General features: G+C 36.5%; 2 protein-coding genes and 1 non-coding gene across 4 annotated transcripts; 2 read left to right on the top strand and 1 right to left on the bottom strand.

The window, feature by feature from the left end:
* Positions 1-2,167: 2,167 nt before the first annotated feature.
* Positions 2,168-6,230, bottom strand: LOC147539557 (translation initiation factor IF3-4, chloroplastic-like). The gene is made up of 9 exons (XM_086644842.1): positions 5,500-6,230; positions 5,380-5,419; positions 5,161-5,220; positions 4,184-4,236; positions 3,870-3,925; positions 3,731-3,764; positions 3,404-3,476; positions 3,232-3,324; positions 2,168-2,618 (listed from the first exon to the last, which is right to left on the bottom strand). Exons 1-9 carry the CDS (start codon positions 5,808-5,810, stop codon positions 2,409-2,411), a joined length of 930 nt encoding a protein of 309 aa, XP_086500968.1. The 5' UTR covers positions 5,811-6,230; the 3' UTR covers positions 2,168-2,408.
* A 4,215-nt stretch (positions 6,231-10,445) lies between these two features.
* On the top strand, positions 10,446-17,122 carry LOC147539555 (eukaryotic translation initiation factor-like). 2 transcript variants are annotated; one of them, XM_086641195.1, is made up of 9 exons: positions 10,446-11,108; positions 12,725-12,796; positions 13,176-13,271; positions 13,600-13,824; positions 14,197-14,288; positions 14,631-14,718; positions 14,827-15,177; positions 15,283-15,525; positions 15,882-17,122. In XM_086641195.1, the coding sequence occupies exons 1-9, from the start codon at positions 10,926-10,928 to the stop codon at positions 16,899-16,901; spliced, it is 2,370 nt and encodes a 789-aa protein (XP_086497321.1). In that variant the 5' UTR covers positions 10,446-10,925; the 3' UTR covers positions 16,902-17,122. The 2 variants fall into 2 exon arrangements, with proteins under 2 accessions (XP_086497321.1, XP_086497322.1); XM_086641196.1 differs by having other exon boundaries at positions 10,456-11,108; positions 13,606-13,824.
* Positions 11,909-12,015, top strand: LOC147539556 (small nucleolar RNA snoR103). The gene has a single exon (XR_015226848.1). It is a non-coding gene; the product is annotated as a small nucleolar RNA snoR103 (small nucleolar RNA).
* Positions 17,123-18,897: the final 1,775 nt, after the last annotated feature.

The raw sequence follows: 18,897 nt of genomic DNA, 5'->3' as shown, positions 1-18,897 counted from the left end.
ATCTTCAAAGTTCTTAACACCTTTAAAGTTTTAAACATTACGTGTTAGAACGCCTAAAAGTTTTGAGAGAAAGAAAAGAACGAGGCGAAGAAGAAAAAGGAATTCACCAGTAGCTGACCGATTCGCCAGCTTATGCCAACTAGCCTTTCTCAATGAGTGGTAAAAAACTAAGATATAAAAGTAAATCGCTAGAAAAAGGATAAGGGAGAAAAAATAAAAGTAAATCGGTAGAAAAAGGATAAGAGAAAAAAAAAAAATATCACAGGTTAACTATAATTGATTGAAGTACGGTTTAGAAGGGCCATTCTAAAAGTTAGTCATCTTCAAAGGGCTTTTCGGTGAATTAGTTACTTTTACGAAACCCAAACGAAATTTTAAGTTTTTTCCATCAGAGTCCATCATTCAATCATCTTACTTTTTTTTTTGGGTGTTTTTGGTAGTATAATTAGAGGGTAGGAAAGATCCAAATAAGAGAGGAGAGGGCAAAATGGTCAAAACAAAGGGCAACAGAAAGGATTAGAAAATGTTATATTCAATTGATATGGAAATTGAGTGTACGTAGGAGTGAAGTAATGATATTTGAGAGAGACGGTTAGGTCTGGAATAGAATAAACTGAAATTTAAGCAACTAAGATTGTTAGGTTAGTGAGTTGGGCGTTTCCCCACACCAACTATTTTACATCACTCTTAACCCTAAAGACATCAAGAGGGAGGAAAATAAGGAAAGCCCTTAGATAGAAAATTCATCGATAAGTCTGTTTCTTTTTATCGTGTAGCTCCAGCGTCACCTTCGCGATATATATTTTCAAGAGTAAGAACATACACCTTTCTAAAATATGTAATGAAGATAGTAATATGATGGTCAAGTAAAAGAGTCTAATATGAAATTACTACACATGTATTTATGGCTGAATGTGTTTTCCATTTGGAAGATAGGACCTTTTTAGCCAATTTTTCCCTTTCCAAACACCGAGTGGATCATAGCAAAAGATCCAGTAGTTATCGATCCCATACGCCATATAAATATGAGCAAGGCCCGGTTGATCATGGCTCGTGATAAAGAAAACTCAGTCCAAAGAGCGATAATCGGTGTCTTAAGAAAAGATGTTGTGTCTACTGCACTCAAAGAATAGGAAAACAACAATAGCCCCTGTGAGGTCGACAAAAGCAGAGCATCACAAAGCTCATCCACATTTTAGCCCTTGCCCCTAAATTTGAACTGAGCCAACTCTAAGATGAAACCTCAAACACATCGCTGCAAACCCCAATGGACTCAAATGCAGAGAGTCGAAGGGGAACTACTAGAACTTGGTGTTGGAGCGAGGAAGATTGGATTTTCATAAACATAGAAAAGAAAGGGTGGGGAAAACACATGGATATAACTAGAAAGGAAAATAGTAGTCAAAATAAATAAAAAGATCAGCAAAGAGATAAACAATGACGAAGCTAAGGTGCTGTTTTTCTAATAATTTGAATCCTGAAATTTGAATGATCTATGTGTAGTTTTAGTTGTTTGCATTTTTCTATCCCTTCAATGGATTTAGATCTAAAACCAAGTCCTTATATCGAATGTTTCAGCCAAAAAACTGAATACAAGAAGACTTCTTTTAAGGTCTAAATCTACTCAAGAGATAAATGCATACGAAGTATACAAGTAAACTATGCATAAAAAGTCAGATTCAGATTCAGCTCTTTATAGAAAAACAAACAGCATGTAAGAAACAATGAGAAGAATGAGCAAATCAGAGAAAGAAGTGAGATAAAGTAAGAAATAACCGATGGGGAAGTTGGAGCCAGGTAGGTTGATGACACGACCTCTTAATCATTTAGAAGAATTACTCACCATAGCTTCCGATGGAGAAAAGCTTTACAACTAATTGAATAAACTAGAGACAGCATGATCTAATTTTGAATCTTATATAGATGTGCGGAGATAGTAAAATGCCACTATCAGTAAATGCAATTTGTGTTATCAGTGACTGGACTTAGAAAGATGATTCTTACCTCACAGTATCTAACACCTCGTACCGGTGTCGAGTACTGATATCTACATCGCTGTCTGAGTTACAAAAATGTAAAGATAGGAAGACCCAAAAATGGTAAGTTGATCTGTTTTCTAACTCTGGTACACCATTCTTGGCACCAATCTTGGAAAAGAAAACCGTAATGATATAAACTTAAAGCATTTTATATCATACTCTGTAACGAAGAACGATAAATATGGGAAATAAACAATTGTATCTAAACATGGAGAAAGCAGTCTCTGCTACTATAACAAAATATTATGGCTACAGGATAGAGAATTGCATTAGACTATTCACAGATTACTTGATCGCCATCCTAATATTTATAAACCAAGATTACCTGTTCAGCTTTTGATCTTGAAACTATAGAAACGAGAGTAATGCTCAGACAGTGGCCGAGATTTCAGTTACTTCTGCTGGCTGCTCTATGGTTTCAGTTACTTCTGCTGGCTGCTCAATGGTTTCAGTTACTTCTGCTGGCTGCTCTTTTTTCTTTTGTTGTGGTTCCGGACCCTTTTGTAGAATTGTTTTATTTGGAAGCAGAACAAGGAACATATTTCTTTCTCTGAAACTTTTGCTCTCTTCGGTCCCTAGCTGAAACAACGTTCGTGAAATGACCAAAAACATTAACCCCTACCTTGAAACTTAAACTGTATGCATAAAGATAAATGAAAGATTTGTATCACTCTTGAAGAAAGAAACCAAAATTTCAGAAAACTACATCTCATTGGAATTTAAGCCAAAGGTTGTGTTTGCTTTTCCAATCGATCTAAGTCTGCTTCCTAGTTTTCATGTCTTGTGTAATATAAGTTTCTTATACATTTGTCTTAATTGTAAAATCAGATCTAAACAAAGTACGCTTCCCAAATTCGGATTTATTTTTAGCTGAAACCACATTGAGTTGAAGAAGAAAACTTGTTCTAATCTTCCAAGATCTAACTCAATAAGAGAGACATTTGTTTCGCATCAGAACTTGCTATTTATCATAAATAAAAATGGCTCCTCTGAGAAAACACAGCTTCCAACAAATACAAAAGATGAACTTTTCACCCTTGTTTTAGTGGAGAACTAAAGAGGATAGGGCACAAAGAAGATAAGCTCAAACTGTGTGGAATAGAACAATATAACTATAACCATACAAAAACAGTCAGAGTAGGCACTTGCTACATATTTTCATATATCCTTAGTTATTAGGGAGAGGTCGTACCTCCCCAATGTCACTCTGAAAACGCTTGAGGAGCTCAATAGCAATATTCTTGAACTCATTCTGCCGGCCCTTGAGGTTCACTATTACCTTCACCTATAGTACACATGAAATCAGATACTTTATGAGGGAGAAAAATACAAAATGGACAAAACGAAATAGTATTGAACCCAACCTTGTCACCCTCTTTAAGAAATTTCTGAGCGGCTCTCAAACGCACTGAATAATCATGAGAATCAATGTTATACCTGTTCAACATATATTATGAGAAATCATTAATTAATTGAGTCCTAAAATATTGAGGACAAAACGATACGATTGAATCCTGAGAGTCGAACCCCGGGACATAGTTTCACAAAATCCTACAACTCTCCCGATCTAAATGGAGCAGAAGTTGCATGATACATAATTCATTCATCATGAGTGGAAGGCATCCTGAGTCCTGACACACAAAAAGTGCTATTCCGTAAGACATTGTTTGTCTGAAAGAAAGACGTCCTACCCCATTTTGAGCTCTTTCATATCCATACGAGTGGCTGCACCGTGAAGAAATACATTAATTAGAAACATTAGTTATAGAATCTATACTAAATCATATGCAAAATTGATTGGTGCAAATAATCTCAAGGAAAGGCACACACAAGCACTTTTCTTCTGTTGTTCTCTCTTCTTCTTTTGCTGTTCATATCTATATTTGCTGCAACAGGAGAAACAGACATCAACATGAGAATTTTTGTGGATATTATTACAGAAACTCAGAGGTCCAGCAGGCCTCCACAAAGGTATCATCTAATGTTATCCGATATCAGATATGTATAGGTCTATATCCGATCCGATAAGCTACTGTTTACAGCCCCACTTCACTGATTTTTAATTAAATTTTCCCATGCAACACAATCAAGGACGGCATTCTAGAAGTAAGAAATAACCCCATATTATTAACAGGATAACATACTTGTAATCCATTATCCGTAAAACTGGAGGCTCTGCATCTGGAGATAATATCACCTGTAGAATAAAGTATCATCAAACTATTAGACAAGCCAAACGCTTGAATGCTTGACCATCTCCTTAGAATCTTAACAATAATAAATTTTAGAGAAACATGCCAGAAGCAAAAGGACTGCATGAGGAAACACAAGAGATGAGTAATAAAAATAATAGGAAACATACATGCTCCTTTCTAGTACTTTTTCGCCGTACTAGACAGTAGACACTTGTAGCCTATACACAGATCCTCCTCACTTTTGTATGTAAATCACAGGTCTACTCGCACAAAATCGTGTTAATACTTAATACCATTACATATCACTCTAGGTCGATGTCGTTTGGGTATAGTGTGACAGTGTTTACTCAAAAAGTAAAAAATGGTAAGTAAAAAACTAACGAACTAAGGTTTGCATATCCCTGTACCGAACTGTCAACTCGTCGTATCTGGTGCCTCGGACCAGTGTCCAAGACCGATGCCCATACTTGTGTCCATGTTTCGTAGATTAAGAACAATCTTTTAACAAAATATGATCAGAAAAAAACTTCCGTACACATTATAATGTATAAACATTTTCTTCATTGTCATGTTCAATTTACCATTTAGCACGTAGGTTTAAATTTACAAATATTACCATTCTTAGGTATGATACTGAATATTTAGGCCACTAAAACAGCTAGTAGTGGACTTACAAGTGTGGAGAAATAATCTACATAGTAAAGGAAATTCAAAAAGAATATCATCTTGTTCGTTCCAAAACAGTTGATCACTAATGAACTTCTAAAGTAAGATGATTTTGTTGGTATTGATGTGATTATGTAACTTCCACAATACATTGTCACCTATTTTACAAGACGACGGAAGAAGCTCGGACCAATTAAAGGAAACATGCATAAAAGGAAACTGAGCAACTTAAGGTATGAATAAGCACAAAGAAGGCATACCAGGTCAAGCTGAGCATCCTCTGCCATTTGAATGGCTTCACTTTTAGACACAACACCAATCTGAAAAAAAACAAATATTTAGGCTTTTGATGAAAATGGTTTTTAATTTTTCAACTAAAAAGATGAAAATAAGAAATATTAAAAGCAATCCAAACAATACCCATGTCTTAGTTCTAACAAAAAATTAAGCATGAAATTTGAAAAATTAAAAAACCATACCATATTTTGTTGTGCATCAATGAGCCTTACAGAAGTTGACCTAATTCAAACAAAATCATTAAAAATTCCTTCTAATTTCATTAAAATCCCCCCAATTTAAATTCTAGAACAAAATAATACCTAACGCTGGAGATATCAAGACTGGGATCGTCTTCAGTCTGAGGCTCCCTCTTATCTCTAGACCTTCCACCGGGGCTCGGACGAGGGCTAGGACGGGGAGTCGGACGGTACCCACTGTACCTAGCTGTTATTGAACTCTGAGAAGTGAAGTAAATGGAGTAGTGGGTAGGGTTGATTCTGAGGAAACTCGTTAGAGTAGTGAGACGAACACCAGAAATTGATGAGGATTCAAACGAGGAGAGAGAAAGTGGTGTTGTAATTCGAGGTAAGAGTGGTTTACAAGTGAGGCTACTGGTGGTAATCCCAGCCATGGATGAAGGGTGGGAATAAAACCCTAATTCACTACTAAACCTTTGATGTTAATGTTGTTATTAGTAACTAAACTCTTCAAAAGGTGGAATCAACAAGTTGGATAATATAGAACATGGAAATGGTTTCAAAGAAGAACATGGGTTGTTGTATAACTAACTGTATAGATAATCAGAGAAAATGTTGATTGAAGGAGAGAGAGAGATGAGAGATGAGAGTTGAATTGAACTTTTTTTTCACAGTTTGAGACAGAGAAAGAGAGAGGAGATTTAGGTTTTGTATGAGGAGGGAAGTGGGAAGAATGGAAGAGATGACTGAAAAGGGAGAGAGACCTTATCCTCCACCAGACTGCTTTTAAGTTTTCGCCTGAGGTTTTATACAATGTTTAAATGAGGTAAAGTAAAAAAAAAAACCGCCCAGGGCTGGGAAACGGGCCGGCCTGTTTAGACTAGCATGAGCTCGAGCCAGATATAGTTGCAACAAAAAGATTGGAAATTGAGCCTGGAGGCGGAAGCCTGAGCCTGGGAGCCGGAAACCGGATCCACGGTGGGGAAACACACTGTCCCAGGGTCCGTGGCTGACGCTGACACCTGGGGCACTAGATTTTGGTCGATGGACTTGGGCTTCCCCTAAAATAAAACTTGATACCAACTATAAAACCGAGTTGTAAACCGGACCAACATAACCCGACTCATAAGAATTAAGAGTGTCATATTAATGAGGTGATCCAAACCGTTTCATTTTGGACCCTAGCTGTAGGGTTTCTTTAATAGGCTTTTAATTTTTGTTACCTCATCTGTGACAATCAAGAAAGAGAAGTAGAGTGAAAGAGTAAGATGAAGCACAAGAACTACACTGCAATAGAGACTGGTGATGTCGAAAAGTGATTTTCTTGGTTATCGCTTTGCTGATGAATTTTCATTATGAAACTGATGAAACAGAATCTGCAAAATACTCAAAAACCACTTTGACAGCCATTTTGATGTTTTGTACTTTAAGGAAATGAATTCAAAGACTAAGTGAAGAATTAGACCTTCTATCTCTTGTTAAGGCAAACCAGATATGCTTATGCAGGCTTAGATGATCTCGTGTGATGCTCGACTAAGATGATGCGGTGGGAAGGCACAAACATTGATAAGAGCCACATGTCGATGGCAATTAGGGATAATAATCGATAAGTGCGTATCTTCTGACATGCCATTTAGCTATGTTCTGATTATAGAGCTCAGAACGATTGAGTCCTTCACGGATGATTTCTCTACTTCAATGCTCTGACCTAATCGGGGGTCATGTTGGGTAAATCTTGACCCGGTTCACCTTACCATGCCTCGAGGCAAGACGAGGCTCAATGTGCCAATCTAATTTTCACAACCCTCCCTTACTGCTTTGAAGCATAAAGCAGAGCTCTTGGACTTGGTTTCTCTTCTTAGCTTATCTCTAAGCCAGAGCAAGGCCCGAGGTGTATAGGAAACTTGTGCCGACCTCCCATATCAGGGTTCGGGTGGAAGGACTCCGTTGGGTCCGCCCACTGATCACTTTAACGATGATCGCCATGTGTACGTTTCATTCTATATGTTGAGTTCTTCAATTGGTCAAAGCTTGGCAAAAAAGAAGTGTTAGATCAATGATTTAAATGATTCTTCCTATATGGACCAAAATTTGTAACTAAGCTCATCGGATTGTTCTATATCTGGCAAGCAACATGTTTCTCGAACACATGACAATCAATCACGACCAGACATGCCTCCATAATAAGGGTTAGACTCATTCACAGAAGAGGATGTTCTCGATTCTTTTGTTTATGCTATCAATGTTATGGTATCACCGGGGTGCTTCTACCTATCAATGAATCTTGTATATAAATTTCTTCTTATCCTCAGACTTGCGACTCCCCTAGAATCTAGTAGGAAGGTCCAAACTAACGCATGTTAATTCAATCTTAAGTTCATAACCTGTCTCAAGAGAACATATTGGTTCAATCTGAATGGTCCTGCCAGAATGATACCCTTTTCGCTAGGTCACTGAGTGCTTGTTTGAAAATAAAGTGCTTATAGTTTTTTTTCTAAAATAGGTCGGAAGCTAATTAAGCCATCATATTGCAATATTTTTTGAGGCACATTTAGCAGGAGTAAATTCTATTTAGAGGATCCCTCAATGACAATAAAGTTAAAAAAAAAATTGACACATAAAGACATCTCTAACGGGACTAGTGTCATTTTGGATTTAGAACTTTTGGGACAACTGATTAGACACTCCATGATGACCTAAAGACATTTATTATAAAGACTCTCAAGAGAAACTAAAAGTTCTCATCAAAAAAAAAAAAAGAGAAACTAAAAGTTATAGTATATTCTTGAGTTTTTCTAAGTGAAACCCCATCAAACTTTAAAATATAAAAACTAATAGGAAAAATAATTTTTTTTCCTATTAAATTTGGCATTTGTATCAAATAGAGTTATTTCAGGGATTTTCTCCATCAACACAATTTTTTTTTTTAGAATATCTCTAGTTTGAAACTTTACAACTAAGATGTTCAGAAATTTTCTTAATTGTCCAATTGGAGATGCTTTAAAGGTCGGTTTGATTGGTGTCAAAATAGGATCGAAAAATCGACTTTCCACTATTTGATTAGACTTAAAAGGTAAGAAAATCAATTTATGTGGTAATAAAAGGTTGGAAAATTTTTTACCACAAAAAGGTGGGAAAATCGTTTTGCCACCCGTATATATTGAGTTCTCTCTTTCTTTTCCCGCACAACTCCCTCTCTATCTCATTTTCCTTTTCTTTAGCCGACTCCTTTCTTATTCTTCTTCCCTTCTCTCTCTATAAGATCCAAAAAGAAAACCTATAAAACCTAAAAAGAGACAAGATGCTGAGAGTTGTAGGGAGGATTTTTTCTTCACTCTCATCGCCGACTAACCATTATGCATATGCGGTTCAATTTCTTCCCATAACATGATATTAGGCTGATGCAAGGAGTCACATTGATCGTGGCAGCTTTGAAAAACTTAACCGCGAAGACCATTTACAATGACCACAACCATAAGCACTTCCTTCATGGCGACCCAAACAAGAGGGCATCTGCTTACTTTGTATTGATAGGTGAAAGATTCTTGTATGCCTCTATGATTGTTTGTTGGTTATCAAGTTTGTATTGAGTATGTCTACAATTGGGATTAATGGTTTTGAATTAGAACTGAATTTTAAAGATCACAAACACAACTTGGAAGATTCTTTAATGGTTTTGAAACCCTAATGCGAAATTGAGATTAATTCAACCCAAATATGAAATTGGAAACTGTGTGTTTCTTGATGGTGATGATATCACTTGAATATTCAGAACTTCATCACTTCTCTATTGAACGAAATCCACGAACTTCATTGTTTTCTCTCCATGGCTCTGGCAGTAAAGAACAGAAAAGAGAAAAGTATTTTTACAAGAATGAAGAAGATGAGACCAAGAAAGTGTTTTCTACAACCCTACCAAACACTTGGTATGTTTACTATGTGGGAAAATTAAATGAGAAAGTCGACTTTCGCGGAAAAATCAATTTTTTACTATTTTGGACAAAAAAGGTGTGAAAGTTGTTTTCCCGTGATAAAAAAAGTTTCAAAATCAACTGATCAATTTTTCCATATAAAGCATAAGAAAATCGTTTTCTCATCCTCACACAATTTTGCACTCTCTCCTCCTTATATGTTTCTCAGGTGCTTTTTCCCACACTCTCAATTCTCAGTATCTCTCTCTATTTGAAAACATCAAACAAAAAAGATCAACATCACCAATAGCTAGCTAAGTCAACAAACAATGACACGAACCAATAAAACATTGTTTGCAAACAATAAAACACCCCAACCAAGTGGTAAATTAATAAACTACCATTAGCAAAAAAAGAAAAAACACCATAACGCAAATATCTGATTCTTCTTCAAACATGAAACATCCAAAGCTTGTTTGCAACAATATCTTCCTCCAATTACCAAACTTCTCTAATTTCACCAATGAGTAAAAGAATCGATAAAGCATTGTTCATCTAGAGAGAGAGGAAAACATTTACATAAGCATTAACTTTTGATCTGTTTGATTCATTCACTTGTTATGAACCCTAATATCTCCAAATCGACTTCTATATGTGAACCCCGACCAAGCTGCTTTGTTCATCTAAAGATTCGATCAATCATCAATCATTCTGTAGATATGAATCTTAATATCCCTAAATCAGCTTTGAACATTAATTGAGTCGAAAGAGAGAGGTAGGAATTGGAGATTTGATTTTGAGATGTACTAAAGGCACCTTAACGTATTCCCGTCGGTGTCACCTCTAAGTTTAAGGTGCTAATAAGAATAACATCGAGTGCTTGTAGGAATTTCTATCAGATTTTCTCGCATTTACCAATAATGTCTAATATGAAAAAAGTGGTAATGAACGAAGTAGATTTCACATCCAAATGTTTTTTACATGTACCAAACAAACCCTTAAATTTAATTTCACAGTTAAGAACTTGGTTTTCTTTCCCATTAAAAAAGAAAGAAAGTTTTCACATGTTAAAAACATTTTCACACCAATCAAACGGACCCCAAGGGGTGGTCATTTCCTTTGTCAGGAGTACGAAAGATGGATGGACATGCTATGCTGTCAAAGTAAACCATAAGAAAGTTAAAGAGAGTTCAGTTCTCAAGAAACCCTAACGGTAGAAGTAAATTTGAGAGGGCAATGACGTAATTTAAACTGAAATACCAGTACAATTTCCCCTAGTTAGATTTTTATCTTTCACAAAGACACAAACACAAAAACGGAAGTAAAAAACATTAAAAATAAAAAAATTATCCCTCTCTCTCTCTCTCTCTCTCTCTTTCTCTCAAATAAAGAGGGGTTCTATCTCTAACCCTGAAATCTCTTTCTATATTTTCTTCTCTTTGCAGCAGCGAAGAGAGAAAAAAAAACAGTAGCTCCTCCCTCCTCACTAGAGAGACACCTCTCTCTCTCTCTATCTATTTATCTTTCACTTTCTCTCTCTACTTCTCTTAGATTCGGCGTTTCTTTATTCGCCGGATTTACTTTACTTTTTTAGGATTTGACGGCGAGATTTCTTCATCTAGTGAGAGAAAACTGAGTATGCAGGCAGATCAGACGGTGTTGAGTTTAAGGCCTGGTGGTGGAGGCAATCGAGGAAGCAGACTTGGTGCACCTCGCTTTGTATCTGCTTTTGGTGCTTCTTCTGGCGGTGCTGGTTCTGGTTCTTCTTCGATCTCAGACGATCTTCTTTTTCGTCCTCATGGCGGTGTTTCTTCTATCAAGGTTTGCTCTTAAATATTCAAAAAAACTTGTCTTTTTTCATGGATCTAGTTTTTTTTATTTATTTGTTGTTTTGGTAAAGATTAGATTTTTACCTCGATTCTTGATTTTTTCTTATGTTTTGTATTGGTAGATTTTCTTTCTGTTATTGATTATGCTGTTATTTGACCTTTTGTTTGATTCATTGATTCGTTGGTTTGTGTCTCTCTGTTTTGAATTGAGTTGTGGAAGGAAGTAGATGAATTTTGCTTCTTGTTAAACTGTTTAAGGTCTAATCTGCAGATAAGATTAGCAAAAAGGTCTTTTTTTTTTTTTTCATAAAAGAGATTGCAATTTAAGCTTTAGTTTTCGAATAGTAAGATTGAATGGTTTCATAACCCGAGTTATCTCGGATTAGGGATAGAATACGAACAAGAAACTCTATTTGACACATTTTATTCAATGGAAAGTTTTTATTTTGGGTCTTGTGTTCTTTGGGGATACTCCTTTAGCCAAAGCCCTCAGCGTGACACAACTTATGTGACATAATTGTTCTAATTCTCGGCATGACACGTAAAAATGTGCGGTTTGCAGTATATTTGGACAAAGAACATGTTCGTTGGATTTAGGTACGTGTAGTTGAGTATATTGCTGTACATAGAGGCTCAACGTACATGAATTAGTCGATATAGTTTACTTGATTGTATAATTGAGTGTTACTAGTATAGGGTTGTTATTGCAATTCTGCCACCACTTGAAGATTTAGAGTGCTGACAGGTCAGAAAGGGTATTAGGGACCAGTGTCCTAATTCTTGGCAGAACATTTAAAAAATATGTTATGCTGTAAATATGGACGAACAGTGATTTGTGTGGGATTTTAGGTTGGCATACTGTCAAGTTTTTTGTGCCGATAAAGGACCTACACACATTAACAGCTATTAGAGTGCGCTTGATGAGTAACGAGGTCTATTGGTGAAATAAGTGCTATTGATATACAGATATAGTGCATATAGAATGAATCTTGATTAGCACAAATCAGACATCCGTTGTGCCACTCTCTGGCATGCCGAGTTCGTTTCTTTGCCTCCCCTTTTTTCGTAACTGTATTCCCGTTCTGTTTAGAACCACAGTCTTACTATTGTGTAAATGGTCAAAGAAATTCCTGGTGTCAAAATTATTATTTCTCATGCATTTTAGGCAACTCTCTACTGTAAAATTGTTTGATATTTGGATGTGCAAGCAAAACGAGAATGATGAAGGTGGTTACTCTCTCTGGCCTGTATGTCATCAACATATGTTGTTAAGCTTCTATGTTTTGCTTGATCAAATCTGGTCCTAGTCGTCGTAAAAAAGTATAATATGTATCAGTTGTCTATAACTCTATATATCAATCTCAGTTGTTATGCTTGCTCTTTTAGCACCATTCCCGCCTTTTAAAATGTTAAATTAAACAAGAACGTCTCTTGTCCAGTTTTTGATTGTGAAATGCTTTAACTCAAAGCTTGGGCAATGATTGAATAGGCTATCTCTTTTATACTTGTGAGTTGTTAGTTATGGTTTGGCTATTATATCTCACATGAAATTTTGTGCTCGAAGTAATTTCGAACTGTTTTAACTTGATCTTTGGTATTCTGTTTTAGGGTGGAGATTCACGGTTCGAGGGTCGTGAGCGTGTCCGGTATACCCGAGACCAGCTGATGCATCTTAGGGAGGTTAGTACATGGCATTTAATGCATTTTGATGCTATGATTTGTTTCTTATTAAATTCAGGAGATATCAGTGTTTGTTAAATTCATATTTACTGATGAAGAAGCTTTTGAGAAAATGATAAATATCGTTGTGTATGCAAAAACTCTGCAAGAGAAATTTATGGAATCTATATCTATTTCTTTCCCAAATTGGCTAGTACCTATCAGTTCTTCACACATTCGCATTTTTTTCTTAGATTTCAGTTTTTTCTCTGCATTGTGTATTTGGAAAAGCGTCCTGTTTTTGGAGCTAACACATACATATCTCCAACCTTTCAAGTGCTGATTTTTGGAGGAACTTATTCCCATGTTTTCCTTTCTGATTTTTTATCTCGTGTAACAGGTTGTTAATGTACCTGATGCTATACTAAGGATCAAGCAAGAGCTTGAGGCTGAACTCTTTGGCGAGGATCAGTCTTGGAATAGTGGAGAGGGCAATGTACGATTGTTACCATCTTGATATGTGATATCTCTTCGTGATTGTGTATTATCTACTGCTTTCTTTGTTTTGTTAATAGTAGGATATCTCCTTGTGTGTATGCGCCCCAGTTGAAGTTAATTAAAGTTACCTCCTAGGTCCCTACAAAAATTGGACATAAGAATGTGATTATGGAAGTTTCATTCTGCCTGAAAAATATGATCTATCATTGATGGAAACAACATGGTGATGACGTTATGCTGAAAAAAACAACGATGATGATACTGTTTAATCTTGAGTTACTATGGGATTTGTTTCGAGACAGTGAGATGTACTCATTTATTTTTAGGTACAGCCACCAGCTCAAAGTCGTTACGCTGAGCCGGACAATCGTGATTGGCGTGGACGTTCGACTCAGGTGCCTGCCTCTGGAGATGAGAGGTGGGATGCACCCCGAGATAACAAGGACTTCTCTGGCCGATCAGATTCGAGACAACAGGATGGAAATCAGTATAATCGTCAAGAGCAACTAAACTCACAGTTTTCAAGGGCTCAAATCTCTTCCAACCAAGGGGTATGTTGTTATTTTCTTTAATTTTCTAATTGATTTGCTCTTGAATCTATTTCTTCAATATAATCCACACAATTTTGTCCAAGAACCATATGTTAAAGTTGCACATCATGTTGTGAGTGTCTTGGTGATCCTAGAACATGTGGCACATGTTTTATGTGGCATAAAGTGTAAGTAATGTAATGTATTGGAATCCAAAAGAACAGCTGCATGGTCCGTCTAGTTGGCCAAGCTATTTGAGTCGTAATTTTCTAATTAATATTAAGTATATCTGTGCATCTTCCTTTTTTAATGTTGGTCTTATTATTTCATAATTGTAATGTTTGAAGGTGTTTCTGTATATCTGACTCACGTTATATTTCTTACTTTGACCAGGGATCTGCTCCTCTCGTCAAGGCAGAGGTGCCGTGGTCTGCTCGAAGGGGGACTCTGTCCGAGAAAGACAAGGTGTTGAAGACGGTTAAAGGGTAATCTATCGAAACTTCTTCTCTTTAATCTTTTAGCTATTGATGTGGATGTAGCGCATTCTCTAAAGTATAACGTGGAGCTAGGACTCAAGTCTAAACTATGATTAAGCTTTCAGAACAATCACACTTCTTTTGCTTCGTATCTTTCGTTTTTGGTGTTCTTCAATTAAAACGTAATTAAGTTCTTCAATTAAAACGTAATTAAATTCTTCTGCAGTATAACGTGGAGCTAGGACTCAAGTCTAAACTATGATTAAGCTTTCAGAACAATCACACTTCTTTTGCTTCGTATCTTTCGTTTTTGGTGTTCTTCAATTAAAACGTAATTAAATTCTTCTGCAGTATACTGAACAAGCTGACACCGGAGAAGTTTGATCTACTGAAGGGCCAATTGATTGACTCTGGTATCACTACCGCTGACATTTTGAAGGTTCATATCTTACTCACTCTAGTGGACATAGTAAACTATATAAAATATATCCACATATTAGTTATTCGTGGTTCCAATGAAATTCATATAATCTTCTACTTAATGTAGGGTGTTATCTCACTGATATTTGAGAAGGCTGTACTGGAGCCTACTTTTTGTCCTATGTATGCTCTTCTGTGTTCTGATCTGAATGAAAAGCTCCCACCATTCCCTTCTGATGAACCTGGAGGGAAAGAAATCACTTTCAAGCGTATCCTCTTGAATATTTGCCAAGAAGCATTTGAAGGTGCTGAAAATTTGAGGGCAGAGATCAGGCAGATGACTGCACCTTCCCAGGAATCTGAACGCAGAGATAAAGAAAGAATGGCGAAACTGCGAACTCTTGGTAATATCCGACTTATTGGTGAGCTTCTGAAGCAGAAAATGGTGCCAGAGAAGATCGTTCATCACATTGTTCAGGTTGTTATTACATTAAAATCAAGCAGTTCCTTATATTCTCTGATCTTTTAGTAAGATGCTTTGACTATTGTATAATTAACTGATTGCTCGGCAATGTGAAAATAGGAATTGTTGGGGCAGGATCCCAATACTTGTCCAGATGAGGAAAATGTTGAAGCCATATGTCAGTTCTTCAATACAATCGGTAAGCAGCTGGATGAAAGCCTCAAGTCTCGACGTGTCAATGACATCTACTTCAACCGGTTGAAGGATCTGACTGTGCATCCTCAATTGGCACCACGTGTGAAGTTCATGGTTCGTGATGTTCTTGATCTTCGAGCAAACAACTGGGTTCCCAGACGTGAAGAGGTAAATTTCTAGCCTACCAACTCGTAGATATTGCGATTAGTCTGAGGCTTCATATTTTCATTCTGCATATAGTTCGCTGACTAGATATGATATACTTCGCTTGTTACGTGCAACTGATTTCTACTGTACTGAAGTACACAAACAGTTTGTTTCTAGAAAATCTCTTATTTTCTGATGGTATGTTATATAGTTTATAACCATTGTCAACTTTTCCTTTCTTATATAGTTGAAGACCTATTAGAGTTCAGCTTTCTAATTATTGTATATACTGCAAAACTGCTAAACAAGGGGTTACAGCTTTAAGATTCCGCTTTCACTGACTTTGTGGTAATTAATCATTCTTCCTTGATTTTCAGGTTAAAGCCAAAACAATTACTGAAATTCATTCTGAGGCAGAGAAAACTCTCGGTCTCCGTCCTGGTGCTACTGCAAATATGAGAAATCGTAACGCAGGTAATGTAGGTAATATGAGTCCCGGAGGATACCCATTTAACCGACCCGGTGCTGGTGGTATGATGCCTGGGATGCCTGGAACCAGAAAAATGCCGGGAATGCCAGGGATGGATAATGATAACTGGGAAATACCTCGTCAGAGATCAATGCCTAGAGGTAGTGCTGATCCTAATCAAGCTTCTGGAAGAATTCAGTCTCCATTTATGAACAAATCAGCATCAATCAACTCAAAGCTTTTACCCCAAGGTAGTGGTGGAGTAATAACTGGTAAAACCAGTGCTCTTCTTCAGGGTTGTGGTCCACCTCCAAACCGTCCTCTTCAAACCCAAGAACCAGCAAAACCTGTTCCTCCAACTGCTGCTAGGGTTCTTGCCCCTCCCGAGAAAAAAACAGCGCCTGCAACAAAACTGAATGTTGCCGATCTTCATAAAAAGACGGTATCTCTTTTGAAGGAGTATTTCAGTATTCTCAATCTTAATGAAGCATTAGAATGTATCGAAGAACTAAAAGCTCCAGATTACCACTCAGAAGTTGTGAAAGAAGCTATTGCCCTTGGATTAGAGGAGACCCGACCTTCTGTAGAACCAGTTTCAAAACTCTTGGAGTTCTTATGCAGCAAGAAGATATTAACTACGCAAGATATCGAAGCTGGATGTCTCCTATATGGGTCAATGTTAGATGATATCGGAATTGATATTCCTAAAGCACCAACCAATTTTGGTGAGATTATGGGAAAGGTGATTGTTGCTGGATCACTGAATTTTAAGGTTGTGAAGGACGTTCTCGAGAAAGTGGAAGATACCAGGTTTAAGAAAGCTATTTTTGATGGTATAATGGGTAGTGTAAGTTCAAGTCCTTCAGGTGAGGGAGTTTTGGGTGGACAGGAAGCTGATATTAAGGCCTGCCAGAGCTTGCTCTCTTGATATCGGGATTAAAGGAGGATAATTTTATTTCGTTAATGGGGTAGTTTCTGTAAACCAGAAATTTGAATATTTTTGTTTTCATATGTTACCTTTTTTTTTTCTTCTTCTCTAAACCAACACTTATTTCATTATGTCTTTCTTTTATCATCTACCCTGTTGAGGCGAGAAACTTGTGTTACAGTTTAAGATAAATGCAGCACTGAGAAGAACTGTTAATTTTATTTGAGTGAATATTTTCTTGGGGTAGGTCTCGTTTATGTTTTTGTTAAGAAGCTTAAAGAGAAGAACCCATGGATTTTGGTTCTTCTACTCTAAGACGAATGGGTTGGATTTCTTTTATCCATGTGTTCTTCGATGAGCACTGTGGTCTTACTTCAACCGTAGTGCATTTAAGTAAAAAGCTAATGTTGGAACTTAAACTCGTTTGTCTACGTCTAATACTTGAGTCATTAATGTGAAGTCTGGATAAGTGTAATTGCGTTATTTTGCTTAGTAAATAGGATTGAGTCTCAATTGCTGATTTGTATGTTCAGTTGATTCTTTATCATCTATAAACATGTGACTCTATTCGTGCTAATTGATCATCTGATTGAAGTGATTTGTAGGAGTTTTCTTAGTGTTCTGTTGATTCTTTATCATCAATAAATATGTGACTCTATCCGTGTAACCGATCATTTGATTGAAGTAATAAAAGAGGTTTTCTTTGCGTTATATTGTGTTTCTTTTTCTATTCTGTTTTTCGGAAGCTAAAAATTCAACTTTTGACTTCTAAAAGTGTTATCAGAGGGATATCTAGGTTTTCTGTTATTCTTTATTTACTTTGTTGACTGCAAGTAAGACAAAAATGGATCAATTTAGCTTAACTTTCTCGATTTAGGAAATTTTTTGATCAATAGTGCATCCAAGTGAAGGGGTTGTTTGGATTTCAAAAACTGTTCAAAGTTATTGAATTCGGGTATCTAGAGCCATATTGAGTCAAGCTGTTGAGACAACTTTAACTCAAGTTCAAAAAGAGAATTCCAGAGAAATAGAAAGGACAAGAAGGCCTTATTCTTTTTCTACCAAGCTCTAGATGAGGTTATTTTCGAAAAAGATATTACGGGCAACTACTTCTAAGGAGGGGTGGGAGTTGCTGTAGAAAGCCTACAAAGATGAAAAGAGATGTGAATTTGAATTTTATTCTGTGAATAATTTTGAAACCATATCTGATTATTTTTAACGTGTTGAATCCGTCGTTAACTAATTAATGGTGAAAAATTGAATGAGTTGCGTGTTATTGAGAAGATCATGAGGTAATAAACATGATTTTCGGTTATGTTGCTGCTGCACTTGAAGAAGGGAGGATATTTCGACCATGATTATGGAAGGACTAACGGGTTCATCATGTTCCCACGAACACAAAGCGAATCAAAGAAATGTAGCACCTCTTGAACAAGTATTTCGAAGTATGGTGGTTTTGTTTTCGGTGTAAGAAATATGGAAAGAATCAGTCACAATGCAGAGTTAAGTTATCGAGAAGTATTCATGAATCATGAAAATGTAATATTCTAATTTAATGCATAATAAAATGTAAAAACTTCTCTCATTTAATCCTCTCATCTCCTAATCAAATCATATCTGATTCTCCATCTTTTCCAACATACCTTACCTAGAGGAGGGATTTGTCAACTTTCTCATGTGAGACAATAGAGAAGGTTAGACGTTCTCTCAACAACCATTGACTATGTATATTTTATTAGGTTATTCAGGGCCGGCCCTGACTTTTTTGAGGCCCGAAGCGAAGTAAGCAAATGTGGCCCTTTACTTAGGAATAAGGTTAAATTTTTTGAATTTTCTTAGGCCAACTTTTTCGTATGAAAGGATAGATAAGCACATACAGATTTTACAAGATTTACACACTACACATGTACACACATAGCTGCATGGGTTTCTAAAGAAGTTGAAACTTGAAAAGTATCCATTCGTACGTTTAGCCACAACGAACAAGAAATTCGAT

Source organism: Eschscholzia californica, unplaced genomic scaffold (assembly GCF_041429995.1).
Source record: "Eschscholzia californica isolate CP2 unplaced genomic scaffold, dmEscCali1.0.p SCAF_5, whole genome shotgun sequence".
In the NCBI taxonomy this organism is placed as follows: Eukaryota; Viridiplantae; Streptophyta; class Magnoliopsida; order Ranunculales; family Papaveraceae; genus Eschscholzia; species Eschscholzia californica.
This window is presented reverse-complemented; position numbering and strand designations above follow the sequence as displayed.